The sequence below is a fragment of the Phacochoerus africanus genome, chromosome 8, assembly GCF_016906955.1.
Source record: "Phacochoerus africanus isolate WHEZ1 chromosome 8, ROS_Pafr_v1, whole genome shotgun sequence".
NCBI lineage: Eukaryota > Metazoa > Chordata > Mammalia > Artiodactyla > Suidae > Phacochoerus > Phacochoerus africanus.
In genome coordinates this window covers 95,550,459-95,567,408 of record NC_062551.1, presented here as the reverse complement: position 1 = coordinate 95,567,408, position 16,950 = coordinate 95,550,459, and the positions used below count along the sequence as shown (strand labels likewise).

Below are 16,950 nucleotides of genomic sequence, written 5' to 3'. Positions count from 1 at the left end.
TTTTAGGGCCAAGGTTAATGAATAAGCTAAGTGATACAACTTTTGAGATCAATAATATAGTAACTGCTACAAAGTTATAAGATATATTTTATGGTAATTTGTAAATGTATTTAATGGAAATTTCTAAAAGAAAAACTGTTTGGGGCAATAGATAACATAGTTTACCTTTCAAATATCTTCAATGATAACCAAGTTCAAGAATGACACTTGATAAATTATACTGTAAGCATTTTTTTTTTCCCCTTTTCTAGGGCCGCTCCCATGGCATATGGAGGTTCCCAGGCTAGGGGTCTAATCGGAGCTATAGCTGCCAGCCTATGCCAGAGCCAGAGCAACTCGGGATCTGAGCTGCGTCTGCAACCTATACCACAGCTCACGGCAACACCAGATCCTTAACCCACTGAGCAAGGCCAGGGATCAAAGCCACAACCTCATGGTTCCTAGCTGGATTCATTAACCACTGAACCACAAGGGGAACTCCTGTAAGCATTTTTAAATAATTGACTGATTTTATCATATTCAAATTTTATTGTCATTTTTTACAAACATTTCTCTTATCAATAGAGAAATACAAAATACTTACACAAAAATTTTTTCTCTTCTAGACTAATACTCCATATAGTCTACTATCTTCCGCACAGGAAACAAAATAATCGATCCTATTTGGATAAAATTCCTGGGATTCATTTTCCTTAGTAAAATTTACTGTTTTATGTTATGGCTATTTTAACTCCAATATCCCACTACCAAAACCAAAAACAACAACAAAAAAAATGCTTTGAAAAGAGTGGAAAAAAATGTTTTCAAATTCTAAAGTTTTATATTTTCTTTCTTTTTAAATTGCTTGAAAGAAGCTCATTTTAAGAGTGAAATGATTTAAGGTTTTCTTTCCTTTCCTTTTTTACTCATTATAGCTCCTCAGGAGGCCAATAAGAGGGAAATCTCTGTTAATCCTTCCTGCTGCAGGGGAAGAGCATTAACCTTAGAGCCACTGAAAAAAAGGGAAGCTGTATAAGGAGTATTAAAAGAACTGTGTGACTATAGTTTTAAAAACACTTTATAATCTGTAACACATTCCATATGTGATTTAGTGTATTCTTTGCATTAAAGTGCTAGTTGTAACTAGCAGATATTTTTTCATTATAGGTAAAGAAAGTAACTGTAAAAAGAAAAAGTGGGGGTTGTTTCATAAATAAATACATCTGCTTTACTGAAGCTAAAATTTCTAATCTCTGATGCATGAAAAACAAAATCCTCTACCCGATTTTGGTGATTAAAAAATCTCATTGCTGGAGTTCCCGTCGTGGTGCAGTGGTTAACGAATCCAATTAGGGTTCGATCCTTGGCCTTGATCAGTGGGTTAACTATCCAGCATTGCCGTGAGCTGTGGTGTAGGTCGCAGACGCGGCTCAGATCCTGCGTTGCTGTGGCTCTGGCGTAGGCTGGCAGCTACAGCTCCGATTAGACCCCTAGCCTGGGAACCTCCATATGCCTGTGGGAGCGGCCCAAGAAATGGCAAAAAAAGACAAAAAAAAAAATCTCATTGCTCTGCTGAAATTCTTTTTCCTTCTATCATTCATATATATATATATATATATATATATATACACATTTCCTAATAAAATGCTCATAATGATTATTACAAAATATATATAAGTCCCTATTCCACTATCTTCTTTCTCATAGGAGATATAACTCTGGCATGGAGCACTTGGTAGGAGAAGAGTCCAATTTGAAATCTGGCCCTGTGCCAGGAAAATAAATGTACAGAAGAAAAGCACTGAATTAGGAGTCAAAAGCCCTGTGCTTTACTCTCAGCTCTACCACTTTAGCCCTGAGACCTTGGTCAATCACAAGACTTCTCAGATCCTTCTGGTCCTCCACTGCCTCATCTGTACAATGATTATTATGATGACTGGATGAGATAATTTATGGACACAAATAATATTTCTATTAAAAATAGCAAGCAAGGGAGTTTCCATTGTGGCTCAGCAGGTTATGAACCCAACTAGTATCCATGAGGATAGGGGTTCGATCCCTGACCTTGCCAGCAGGTTATGAACCCAACTAGTATCCATGAGGATAGGGGTTCGATCCCTGACCCTGCTTAGTGGGTTGGGGATCCAGCATTGCTGTGGCTGTGGCATAGGCTGGCAGCTACAGCTCTGATTCGACCCCTAGCCTGAGAACTTCCATATGCCATGGATATAGCCCTAAAAAGCAAAAAGTAAACAGTAACATAAAAAATGATAATATGTATAAAACTTTACAAATATACACAGATGCTCCAGAGGGAGATCAATAGGGCTGAAATATATGAAATGTTCTCCCATAACTAGGTTTTCCTATAAACAAAATCTTCATTTCTAACTTCAAGCCATCCTTAAGTTCTAAAATACTCAAAGCTCCTCTAATCAAAATCATGCAAATCCAACCCATTCTCTCAATTAAAAGTTCAAATACTACCTCCTTCCTGACACCTAGTTTTTAAACACTGGTGTCTAGTAAGCACCTTCTCTAATCTGATACTTATTGACAGAGCCTTGCATTTTTAAGGTTTCCTATGTACCAGGTCTGTCCCTCTGTCCTAAATAGTTTCAATACAATCAAAATGAAGGAATCATGGGTTACACTTACTGTTTCATTTTTAGCAACTAAGTACTCTGCAGGCAAATAAGACATAAATGGAATTAAAACCAAATAATGCAATTCTGCTAAACAGTATCAAAGCTGCAAAAAAGATTACTATTCAAGTAGATTTCTTTCTCTAGTGCAAGTCTGACCTAGAAACCTAGATAATTAGAAAGTTTCCAAATAAGAGGGGGAAACTGACTACCCAAGATATAATAAATGTAAAAGGAAAAGTAACACCAATCTAGTTCCTACTACCATAATTTTATCTTCAAGAAGAAGATATATAATGAAGTTAATAGACAAGCCCTTATGGAATAATCAAGAGGAGCTCAAACTTTTTACTATTTTTGGACTCTTCTGGAAAAGAGTAAACCAGCAATATTTTAAATTAAATGATTTAGCTTGAAAGCAAGATTTAACTTTATGTCATCTGCTTAAAATTTGAAACAAAGCAATGTTTTACATACTCTCTATAAATGCTATACTATGTACTAACAAATAAAAAGAATAAAAACTATACTTACCAAGAACAATATACACTTGCAGTTTGGAGCTGCTGGGTAAGGTAAGTCGTACAAAGAACAAATGCTGTGTTATCCTGACCCTCGGATTCCAGATTACATATGATGTCTAGTACTTCCTTGCAGTCAACCTTTGCAATCTATCAAAAATGAGATGACTAAGTCAAAAAAATGGTGACTTTTCTGTAAACTTTGTGGCATAACATGATGTTATGATATTTTCACTCTTTGATAAGTGATGAGGCAATAATTAGAGGGATATAACTTCCTTCTATTAACTAATGGCTGAGTCTTCTGGAATGAATATTTCATATAAGAAAATAATAAACAGAGAAGAGAATAGATGCTATAAGGAAGTTTCCACTGCAATCCCACGACAGATAAAAACATTTTGGTAGAGTTAAAAATATTATTCATATAATGGAAAACATAAAAATCATTATAAAATTTTTAAAAACTTAAATATTATTCATGAACACTGTATTATATATATAAATATATATATATGTATAACTTCAGGTTACTGAAGTACCATCATCTTTTTATCTGCTTTTTTTCTGTTTTATTCAAGTCACTCTAGTTATAGATAGAAAAATATCAAAGCTTACACTTACTCCCAGTAGGGCCAAAGGAAGCCAGATGAGAAACTGTTTTAAATATACAGGCTATATTAACGTATCCTTTTCTCATATAATTATGGAAAAATATTTGGTATGACTGAGTTTTTAAAACAACTAAACATTTTTAAGACAGACATCGTTTTCATTTATACTATTTATAGGAATCTTTAAAACAAACAAACCTCTAGGCAATCAGTAGAATGTTCTGAGGTTCTTTTTGTTTACTGGTAAAACAGGAGATTAAGACTTCTAAAGACCCTGTCTCACTTCCTATTTTATCATTTTTGTCTTAATAAACAGAATGTATGAAGAACATAATCTATTTCATGACTGTGCCAGCTCTATAAACGTCAATTATACTAGGCACCAAATACACAAAACAATGATAATTTTAGGACAAATGAGGTGTTTATCAAAGCAAATGAGGCAGAAAAAGCTTAGCTCATCTCTTCCAGAGTGCTATGCAGTTCTAATAGGTGGTTCTAAGTCTCTAATTTTAGTCATACCCTCAGGCAGGCACAGAAGGCCTTCTTTTGCAGCTTAGTTCAAATGCCATTTTCCCACAGAATCCTTCCCTAACTTCTGAGTGCATATTAGAACCCATGATGAAAACTCTCTCAAATTCTCCTTTGTTGCATTTACAATAACTGCAGTTTAATCATTAGTTGAACAATTTATTAGTAAGTCTTCTCTGCTAGAATATAAAATCCATGAGATCAGTGGCTACGTATATCTTATTCAAAATTTGGCACTTATCACAGTGTCTGGAACATAGAAGAAACTCAGTAAATATGTGCCAATAAACAGAATAAATGAATCAAATTCAATCAGGGTAAAAAGCTCATGTTTATACAGTGTATCTTTATTACAGAACCAGATTGTATATATTTTCTTCCTCACTCTAGAGCTATCAGCTGTGTGACCCTGGATTAGTTATATAACTTCTCAGTAACTTAGTACTTCAGTTTCCTCATCTGTAAAACGGAAATAACAGAACCTCCCTCACAGTTAATGTAAGAATTTAGAATGTGTTTTAGTAGGGCATGGTGATTGTAGTTAATAATACCATATTGCATACCTGACAGCTGCTAAGAGAATAATCTTAAAAGTTCTCATCACAAGAAAAAAAATTTTTTGTAACTATGTATGGTGACAGATATCATCAAGACTTAATATGATCCCTTCATAACATATACAAATACTGAATTATGTTGCACACCTGAAAGTAATATAATGTTATATACCAATTATAGCTTATTTTTTAAAAATGTGATGTGTGTCTATTAGAGTTACAGTTAGGTCTTAAAAAATATGTGTTTTAAAAGGGAATGGCAGGGAGTTCCCTTTGGGCACAGAAGGTTAAAGATCTGGTGATCTCACTACAGTGACTCTGGTGGAGTCATTCTCTACACCAGACATATAAATTAGAATGGAAGTAACATACAACTTGCATTTCTAGAACATTTTTAAAAATCCTTTGCAGGTAACTTTTATTATATTATCTCATTTATCAACATGATAAAATCCATATGATTGGCAAGGCAGGCGACATTTTTCCACTACAAAAAATGAGCCTAAAAAGAGACTGTTTCTTGTCTCAAGTCAACTGTGGTAAACAAAACAAAAACTAATCTCATGCCATTTTATTCCAATAGTAAAGCCTTTAAATTTTAAGAGTACATTTCAGCGATAGATAGGCTTTCATCTTTTAGAACCAAAATATTAAACAGAAGGAGACAAAAGTGAAGTGAATTAGGATAAATATTTCATAAACCCAGACATCTATGGTCAACTGGTCATTGACAAGAGGAATGAATTATAAAATGGGAAAAAGACAGAGTTCCCATTGTGGCTCAGTGATAACGAACCCAACCAGTATCCATGAAGACGCGGGTTCAATCCCTGGCCCCTCTCAGTGGTTAAGGATCTGGCATTGCCGTGAGCTGCAGTGTACGTCACAGGTACAGCTCAGATCTGGTATAACTGTGGCTGTGGCCGGCAACTGCCGGTCCGATTTGACCCCTAGCCTGGGAACCTCCATATGCTACAAGTGTGGCCCTAAAAAAAGACAAAAAGAAAAGAAAAAGTCTCTTCAGCAAGTGGTGTTGAGAAAATTGTACAGCTGCATGTAAATCAATGAAACTAGAACACACCCTCACACCACGCACAAAAATAAACTCAAAATGGCTTAAAGACTTAATCATAAGACATGACACCCTAAAACTATAAGAGAACACAGGAAAACATTCTCTGACATACACCATACAAATGTTTTTTAGGTCAGTCTCCCAAGGCAATAGACGTAAAAACAAAAATTAACAAATGGAACCTAATCAAACTTATAAGCTTTTGCACCAAAGGAAACCATTAAAAAAAAAAGAGAGACGACAACCTAAGGAATGTGAAAAAACAGTTGCAAATTATGCAACCGACTACAGCTTAATCCAAAAAACACAAGTAACTCATACAACTCTACAACAAAAAAATGCAAACAATCCAATCAAAAAATGGGCAGAAGACAGACATTTCTCCTAAGAAGACATAGAGATGACCAGCAGGCACATGAAAAAATGCTCCACATCACTAATTATTAGAGAAATGCATGGAAACAACATAAATGTCCAATAACAGATGAATGGATTAAGAAGATGTGTTACATGGAGTTCCTGTTGTGGCTCAGTGGTTAACGAATCTGACTAGGAACCATGATGTTGTAGGTTCGATCCCTGGCCTTGCTCAATGGGTTAAGAATCCTGAGTTGCCATGACCTTGTGGTGTAGATCGCAGACAAGGCTCAGATCTGGCGTTGCTGTGGCTGTGGCGTAGGCCAGCAGCTGTAGCTCCGGTAAGACCCCTAGCCTGGGAATGTCCATATGCTACGGATGTGGCCCTAGAAAAGACATAAAAAAAAAAAAAAAAGATGTGTTACATATACACAATGGAATACTGCTCAGCCATAAAAAAGAACAGAACAATGCCATTTGCAGCAACATGGAAGAAACCAGAGACTCTCATACTAAGAAAAGTCAGAAAGAAAAAGACACAACTCAACAGCAAAAAAGCCAACAACCCAATGGAAAAATGGGCAAAAGACCTGAATAGACTGTTCTCCAAGGAAGATATACAGATGGCCAACAAGCACATGAAAAAAGGCTCAGCATCACTGATTATTAGAGAAATGCAAATCAAAACTACCATGAGATACCACCTCACACCAGTCAGAATGGCCATCATTAATAAGTCCACAGATAACAAGCGCTGGAGGGGGTGTGGAGAAAAGGGAACCCTCCTGCATTTTTGGTGGGAATGTAACCTGGTACAACCACTATGGAAAACAGTATGGAGGTAACTTAGAAAACTATACAAAGAACTATCATATGACCCAGCAGTCCCACTCCTGGGCATATATCTGGACAAAACTTTCCTAGAAAGAGACACATGCACCTGCATGTTCACTGCAGCACTATTCACAGTAGTCAAGACATGGAAACAACCCAAATGTCCATTGACAGATGATTGGATTAGGAAGATGTGTTATATATTCACAATGGAATACTACTCAGCCATAAAAAGGAACAAAATAATGCCATTTGCAGCAACATGGGTGGAACTAGAGATTCTCATACTGAGTGAATTAAGTCAGAAAGAGAAAGACAAATACCATATGATATCACTTATATCTGGAATCTAACATATGGCACAAATGAACCTTTCCACAGAAAAGAAAATCATGGACTTGGAGAATAGACTTGTGGTTGCCAAGGGGGGGAGGGGGAGGGGGAGGGAGTGGGATGGATAGGGTGCTACGGTTAACAGATGCAGGCTATTGCCTTTAGAAAAGATAAGCAATGAGATCCTTTTCTGTAGCACTGAGAACTATGTCTGGTCACTTATGATGGAGCATAATAATGTGAGAAAGCATAATAATGTGAGAAAAAAGAATGTATACATGTATGTGTAACTGGGTCATCATGCTTACAGTAGAAAACTGACAGAACACTGTAAACCAGCAATGATGGAAAAAAAATTTTTTAAAGAATAAAAATCATTATATAAAATAATAAAATAAAATAAAATCGCTCATTGACAAAAAAAGAAAGAGAAAGACAAATACCACCTAATATCACCTATATCTGGAATCTAATATACAGCACAAATGAACCTATCTACAGAAAAGAAACAAACTCATGGACATGGACAACAGACTTGTGGTTGCCAAGAGAGAGGAGGAGGGGGTAGAAGTGACTGGGAGTTGGGGGTTAGGAGATACAAACTATTGCATTTGGAATGGATAAGCAATTAGAGCCTCCTGTATAGCACAGGGGACTATATCTAATCACTTGCGATGGAACATGATGGAGGATAATGGAAAAAAACAATGTGTACAAATGGATAACTGGGTCACTTTGCTCTACAGCAGAAAGTGACAGAAGACTGTAAATCACCTATAAAAAATTAAAAGAAATAAAAAGAAATGCAAACCAAAACCTTATTTTACCCTTCTGTGTGCTTTTACTTTGGCTCTCCAACTAAACTATAAACTCTGTGAGGACAAGAGCAGTCTTATAAAGGATATCCATAATTCTCTATACACAAAATCCCAGAAGGAAACAGCCATGGTAAAATGTACACATCTATTAGTCAAAGCAGTATTATTTATTAAGTACCTGTGTACTGTGCTATACATTGGGGATACAATCCAAACCAGTTTTTGCCCTCATGGAACTCAGAGTCTAGTCAAGAATAATAAATGAGGAAGTAGGATCACATGTTAAATGTTACACTGGTCATGAATAGAATATTGTTCAAATATCTTTAGTCAGAAAAATCTAACCCCAGCTTAGGGGGTCAAAAACAACTTCCTAGATGAAGTCACAACCAATACAAGAATGAAAAAATGAATAGGAATAAGCTTTGGGAAAGAGTAGAGAGAAATAAGAAAATTGTTCCATACAGAAGGAAAAATACATGCAAGGGGCTAAGAGGTAAAAGTGAGCATGGTACTGAAGGAGCAGGAAAATTTCAATACAGCTAAGAGTAACACAGCAATATTGTTGGAATATCAAATCCAGGGAGTTCCTAGGAGTAAAAGCACTTTTGTTCTTCCAGTTATCTCAGTGCCTTCTTCTTCTTCTTTTTTTTTTTTTTAATCTTTTGTCCCTTTAGGGCCACACCCTCAGCACACGGAGGTTCCCAGGCTAGGGATCTAATCCCTACGCCAGAACCACAGCAACACAGGATCCGAGCCCCATCTGCAACCTACACCACAGCTCACGGCAATGCCGGATCCTTAACCCACTGAGCAAGGCCAGGGATCGAACCCACAACCTCATGGTTCCTAGTCAGATTCGTTTCTACTGTGCCATGATGGAAACTCCTCTCAGTGCCTTCTGAGTCTACCACAAGGAACTCTAGTAACCACGCCCCTGCACTGGACTAATCTCCACCAACTTTTCAAACTTACCTTCAACTTTCTAGTAAGTTATACATTTTCTAGTAAACTTGAAATACTAACCATTTTTAAGTTTATGTTTAGTACGGCTGTTACCTAACATTTTATAATACGACTATATGCCTGATAATGAAGGTTCTGATTATGAGGTCCATCCATAACACCTAAGCAAGCACACATAATCTTACACACGTTTTTATTTTCCCTTAACTTGATAGTTTTACTTCCTTTAAGGTTTCTATCGAGAAAGCAGGAGTATTTTATGGTATGGTTTTTATATAGCCTTCTGACTAAGAACTAATTTGCCTCATACACACTTATCTAGGCTATTAACAAAGGAATATCCTTCTAGATTTATTTTTCCACTTTCGTGTAACTAAGTAATAAAAAAAATCTGATTGATTTAACAAATAAAGAAACTGAAGACAGAGAATCTTCAGTCAGTTAACCGTCCCTCATTATTGACCCTAACTTCCTTGAAAACTGATACCAATATCTTATCTCATACATTTATCCCCATTTAGTACCTGCTTCAGGCACTGTATGACAAATAAACACTCAATTAACATCTTTTTAGGTGAAAAGAATCTCAGTATTTGGCCCCAAATACCTGTATTTTCTTGAATGCAGAGAAAAAAGAGATGTGTTAAAGAAATAAAAGTAAATAAACAGAAAAATTCAGGTAAATTAAAATATGTTTAACATCTCACTAATGATACAATAGTTAAACTACTTGTCCCTAACTGTTACAATAAATAGCTTAAGACCACATTAAAGACCAGATATATGCCACAAAATACTTTTCAGATAAAGTAAATTAAATAAAGGTCATTGGCAAGATTTTGAGAATTATGATGAGTATCTAAGAAAAAACTTGTACCTAGAGAGGTACTGAAATAATTTTTTTGATCTTAAATATAATTCCCACTCCTAGGATTTACATTTATAGCTATTAAGACAAGGAGAACACATGCACCAAATAATAAACTTTGTTTACTATCTACCTTACCCACTACAATATATGTTCCATGAAGGCAAGAATTTTTCACTCACTACTGTATCTTCGGTGCCCACAAGAGTGCCAGGCACATGGAGGAACATCAACCCTTGTTGGAATGAAAGACAACTGTAAGATAAATAACCCAGTGGCCACAAAACGGCAGGATGAGTAAGTGAGACAGACTAAAGACAAGAAGAATAATGTGGACTGGAGCAAGCAAAAAAGGCTTCAAAGATAAGGGCTCTAGGGGCTATCAGAGTCAAGATGGCTAAGGATGGGGAAGACCTCAAAAAAGATGGTGGAAATAAGCAAACAAATAAATGCAAGTAATCATGGCATGTGCAGGGGAGGGAGGAGTTATCTGATGCAACTGTAAAGAGTGGCAATTACACTTAGCTGACACTCAGCGATTAAAAGTTTACATTAAATAAGGTTAGTGACTTAGGACAGAGCTAAACTGCTCTGAATAGGAGATATCCTGAAAAAGGCTGTGTCACAAAGTGCAGTTTCAATTACACAAAAATAGCTAGGTTAGTAAAGATTGAAATTCAGTCTGCTTGGAAAGCCCTACATTTTGGCACGTGGTTCTTCCTCTCAGAAGATGGGAGACCTCTGAAAGTCAAACATGTGAAGTGGGACATAGTGGAGCACGGCACTTTTGGATTTCCATAAAGGTACCACCATATAACCAAATGAGAGTGGGAGACTAGAGGATATGATACTTTTTTCCGTCGGGTTTTATGTGGAATCAGAGGATTTTTCTAGTTATTGTTTCTTTTGGATATATACATCTAAAAAGAATGACTTGAAATCAGTATAGTTTTTTAGTTTAACTTCTATTTTATTAGACTTCTCCTTATTATAAAATGTTTATAATAGAAAACCTGAAAAATATGGAGAATAAAAATTATTGTTATATCTTAAAATTCCATAATAACTAATGCTAAAAATAGTGAATTTTATTCCAGTATTTGCCTATACACATTAACTGCACAGCATGGATTCAATATATGATCACTGAAAATAGGTAATTTTTTTGTTGTTTGTTTTTTGGCCACACCTGCAACACACAAAAGTTCCCAGGCCAGAGGTCAAATCCACACCACAGTAGTGACAATGTTGGATCCTTAACCTGCTAGGCCATGAGGAACTCCCAATATATACCTATTTTAAAGACGGGTTGGATTGTGTTGATTGTATATTCATTTTTTTACCATAATTTCCATTGTGACTTAATAGTTTTTATCAGCCTACAAAACAGACAGGTTAGGGTAAGCAGATTATTGAGGCAGAGAGAGTAATAAAGAAATGTGAAGGGGAGTTCCCATTGTGGCACAGTGGTTAATGAATCCAACTAGGAACCATAAGGTTGCGGGTTCAATCCCTGGCCTCACTCGGTGGGTTAAGGATCCGATGTTGCCATGACCTGTGGTGTAAGTCGCAGATGCGACTCGGATCCCGAGTTGCTGTGGCTCTGGTGGAGGCCGGTGGCTACAGCTCCAATTAGACCCCTAGCCTGGGAACCACCATATGCTGTGGGTGCGGCCCTAGAAAAGACAAAAAGACAAAAAAAAGAAAAAAGCAGTGTAAAATAATGATGATAATATTTCTAATTCCTATACAGAATTACTATAGAGCAGGCACTGTTTTACAAATTTACATCAACTAAATTACTACATCTTTACAAAAGCCCTACGGTATAAACTACTGTTATCCCTATTTACAGATTACAAAACTTCAAGCACAGAGAGATTAAGTAACTTGCCAAAGGTTATACAGGTAGTAAACATCCCAGCATCTACCCTAGCACAGTCTGGCTCCAGAGTCCATACTTTTAGCCACAATGCTATACTGAGGTGCATTAACAGCAGAACTGACAATACATTATGCATGAACAGAAAGAGAATTATATACCCAACTGTGTGTTCTTTGAAGACAAGGAATATGGTGATTATTTTATTTCTAAGGGTAGTCACTAGTCATTTACTGAATTGAAACAAATGGACCCATAAGAGAAACCAGTCAAGAACCTGGAAGCATCTGAAAGATTTTTCAGACTTATTCACTCCACACCACATGCTCACCTTAAGCCTCTTTCAAATCCTAACAAGTTCCTTCAGATCTTTCCTTATCAAGACCTATTTCATAACAAAAGTCTAATAAACCTAATGACACAAAAATATAAATCATGCATAAGCAATATCAATGGCATTTGATTTTACCAGGACCAAAATTTTTAGGATAAAGCCATGAAGTGGCTAATGCTGTAAACTCAGGTGTCAAAGATGAAAACATACCACTTTATCCTATGAATTTTATACATATATAATGACTACATACTTCCCTGCTAGCCTCGGTGCTGAATAAGGAATAAAAACAAAGATTTATACTGGGTAAGAATAATGGGTGGGGAATTCCCATCGTGGCCCAGTGGAAATGAATTTGATTAGTATCCATGAGGATGCAGGTTCAATCCCTGGCCTCGCTCAGTGGGTTAGAGATCCAGCATTGCCATGAGCTGTGGTGTAGGTCACAGGCACGGCTTGGATCTGGTGTTGCTGTGGCTGTGGTGTAGGCCAGCAGACATGGCTCTGATTCGACCTCTAGCCTGGGAACCTCCAAATGCCATGGGTATGGCCCTGAAAATAATAATACCTGAAAATACTCCTGTGGCAAAGCACTTAGAAATCCTGGATAAAACATAACAAATACATTTTATAGATATGTAGCTAAACACTTGATAAGTAAAAAAATCTCATGAAGATGCAAAAGTGTTTAAACTTCTCTGGTAACCTAGCCATTAAAGATTCAGGATTCAGTGTTGTCAATACTGTGGCTTGGGTTTAATCCCCGGCTGTGGGTGTGGCCAAAAAAAAAAAAGAGGAAAGCATTTTTAAGTATGACTGGACAAGTGCTCTAACTTGCTGCATTGTTGATAATTCTACCAAGAGGCTTGGGTTTTACAAGCTGAGGTAAGGGAATGATAAAGTTTGTACTGTGGACAAGAAGTCGGCACTGAGCCCTTCTGCATAAAGTTGCAACTCCTCAGAGTTCCCTGGTGGCTCAGGGATCTGGTGTTGTCACTGCTGTGGCTCTGTTTACAGAAAAAAAAAAAGTTGTAACCCCCAAAGAACTGAAAGGTCAGAGAAAGTGTGGACTGGACTTCAAAAAAAAAGAAAAAGAAAAGTCATGGATACAGCAGGAAAACATGTTTGGATTCTTGTGGGATCAAAAAAATTTTGAAAATTTATAACCTGTTCACATTCAAACTTGAAGTTTGATAAAATGCTATTCTGTTGTCTAAAACCCTAAACTGAGAAAAATAAAATTAAAAAAAATTCTGGCTGGTAATACCTTTGAATCACCTGGCAGAAGCAAATGTAAAAACTATTTACAGAGAGAGATATGTTAACTAAGGCCTATGAGAATTTCCAGACATAAAGTACTCCCTGCCCCCCAACTACCCCACCTAAAGTGAAGTTCACAATCCCAAACTATAAAAACCATAAACAAACAAGGCATTCCAGAAAATAACAGCATGCACAATAAATGGCAGGATTAGACTCCTAAGAATTTCAGATAGCAGAGTGCACAGTATGAAGACTGAACTCTAACCATGGACTTCGGTTGGTTAAAAAAAATTAAATAAGGGCAATATGAGTTTGACAATAACTTGGGGAAAAAGAGACAAAGACAGAAAGACATGGAAGAATCTTAAATGCATATAAAGGGAAAGAAACCAATCCAAAAAGGCTACATACTGTATGATTCCAACCACACGATATCTTGGAAAAGGCAAAACTATGGAGGCAGTAAAAAGGTAAGCAATTTGCAGGGGCATGAGAAGAGAGGGGGAGGGATGCAGAGTATAGGAATTTTTTAGGGCAGTGACACTATTCTGTATGATACTATGATAGATTCATGTCATACGTTTGTGAAAACCCATAGAATGTACGATACCAAGAGTGAAGTCTAATTTCGATTGGATTAGGAAGATGTGGTATATATACACAATGCAATACTACTCAGCCATAAAAAGGAACAAAATAATGCCATTTGCAGCAACATGCATGGAACTAGAGATTCTCATACTGCGTGAATTAAGTCAGAAAGAGAAAGACAAATACCATATGATATCACTTATTTCTGGAATCTAATTTATGGCACAAATGAATCTTTCCACAGAAAAGAAAATCATGGACTTGCAGAATAGACTTGTGGTTGCCAAGAGGGAGGGGGAGGGAGTGGGGTGGTTGGAAGCTTGGGGTTAGCAGATACAAACTATTGCCTTTGGACTGTATTAGCAATGAGATTGTGCTGTGTAGCACTGGGAACTCTATCTAGTCACTTATGATGAAGCATGATACTGTGTGAAAATAGAATGTGTACATGTATGAGTAACTGGGTCATCATGCTGTACAGTAGAAAAAAAATTGTATTGAGGAAATAACTTTAAAAAAAATAAAAAAAGAGGAGTTCCCGTCATGGTGCAGTGGTTAACGAATCCGACTAGGAACCATGAGGTTGCGGGTTCGGTCCCTGCCCTTGCTCAGTGGGTTAACGATCCGGCATTGCCGTGAGCTGTGGTGTAGGTTGCAGACGCGGCTCGGATCCCGCGTTGCTGTGGCTCTGGCGTAGGCCGGTGGCTACAGCTCCGATTCAACCCCTAGCCTGGGAACCTCCATATGCAGAGGGAGCGGCCCAAGAAATAGCAACAACAACAACAAAAGAAAAGAAAAAAAAATTTAAAAACTAGATTTGACTCTTTTTTTTGTCTTTTGTCTTTTTAAACCCACACTTGCAGCATAGGGAGATTCCCAGTCTAGGGGTCGAATCAGAGCTACAGCTGCTGGCCTACACCACACCACAGCAACACAGGATCCATGCGGCATCTGTGACCTACACCACAGGTCACAGCAACACCAGATCCTTAACCCACTGAGAGAGGCTAGGGATCGAAACCTCATCCTCATGGATACTAGTCGGGTTCGTTAACCACTGAGCCACAACGGGAACTCTGATTTGTCTTTTTATTATTAAGAGTTCTCCATATATTCTGGATTCAAGTAATAATATGCTATGGTTTGCAAATATTTCCTCCCATCTGATGGATCAACTTTTCACTTTCTTGCCTTTGACACACACAGTTCAATGAAATTCTACTTATTCTGTTGCAAGTCGATATTCACTTGTTAAAGAACCATCTATTGAAAAGACTAGTCTTTCCCCCACTGAACTATCTTGGCATCCATGCAGAAAATCAACTGGCCCTAAGTGTGAAGGCTTATTTGTGGACTTTCAATTTATTCCATTGATCTTTCTGCCTACCCTTTTGCCAGTACTGCATTGTCTTGACGATGGATTTTTTCTTTCTTTTTTTTTTTGGGGCTGTACCCGCAGTATATGGAGGTTCCCAAACTAGGAGTTAAATCAGAGCAGTAGCTGAGGGCCTACACCACAGTCACAGCAACACCAGATCTGAGCTGTGTCTGTGCCCTACACCTCAGCTCACAGCAATACTGGATTCTTAACCCACTGAGAGAGGTCAGGGATCGAACCCGCCTCCTCATGGATGCTAGTCAGATTTGTTTCCACTGAGCCATGACGGGAACTCCAGAAATTTTTTAGTAAGCTCTGAAGTAAAGTTTAAGTTCTCCAACTTTGTTCTTTTACAAGATTGTGCTGGCTAGCCAGAGTCCCCTGACGCTCTACATGAATTTTAGGATCATCTTGTCAATTTCTGCAAAAGAGAAAGGTAGAATTCTGACAGAGATAGCATTGCATCTAAAGAACAATTTGGGATGTTCCCATTATGGCTCAGTGAGTTAATAACACAACTAGTATCTGTGAGGATGTGGGTTCAATCCCTGGCCTCGCTCAGTGGGTTAAGGATCTGGTGTTGCCGTGAGCTGTGGTGTATGGCATAGATGTGGCTTGGATCCAATTCAACCCCTAGCCTGGGAACTTCCATATTTCACAGGTGTGGCCCTAAAAAGCAAAAAAGAAAGAAAAAAATGAAGATCAATTTGGGGAGTACTGCCACCTTAAAAATATTAGGGCTTCTGAACCATGAACATGGGATGTTGTTCCATTCATTTAGCATTTTTCTTTTTTTAAACATTTTTTAATGATTTTTATTTTTTCCATTATGGTTGGTTTACAGTGTTATGTCAATTTCTACTGCACAGCAAAGTGACCCAGTCACACACATATACACATTCTTTTTCTCACATTATTCTCCATAATGTTCCATCATAAGTGACTAGATATAGTTCCCTGTGCTATACAGCAGGATCTCATTGCTTACCCACTCCAAATGCAAGAGTCTGCATTAACCCCCAGTCCATCCCACTCTCTCCCCCTATTTAGCAATTCTCTCAACATTTTAAATCTTCAGTGTTTGTCTTGAACTTTTAAAAAATTTATTCCTAAATATTTATTTTTGATGCTATTGTAATAAAATTGTTTCCTTCCTTCTCTTTTTGCTTTTTAGGGCCGGACTTGTAGCATATGGAAATTTCCAGGGTAGAGGCCAAATTGGAGCTAGTTGCCAGCCTATGCCACAGCCACAGCAATGCGGGATCTCAGCAACATCTGCGACCTATATCACAGCTCACAGCAATGACAGGTCCTTAACCCACTGATCGAGGCCAGGGATCAAACATGCATCCTCTTGGATCCTATCCTAATTGGGTTTGTTAACTGCTGAGCCACAAAGGGAAC

The 16,950-nt window shown here is 37.5% G+C and overlaps 1 protein-coding gene across 1 annotated transcript in view; it reads right to left on the bottom strand.

The window, feature by feature from the left end:
- The window catches only part of RLF (RLF zinc finger), a 93,653-nt gene that overhangs the window by 15,780 nt on the left and 60,923 nt on the right, over positions 1 to 16,950 (bottom strand). The window contains exon 6 of the mRNA XM_047793512.1: positions 3,159 to 3,295. Within this exon, the coding sequence (XP_047649468.1) occupies positions 3,159 to 3,295 (137 nt within the window). The remainder of the gene's footprint in view (positions 1 to 3,158; positions 3,296 to 16,950) is intronic.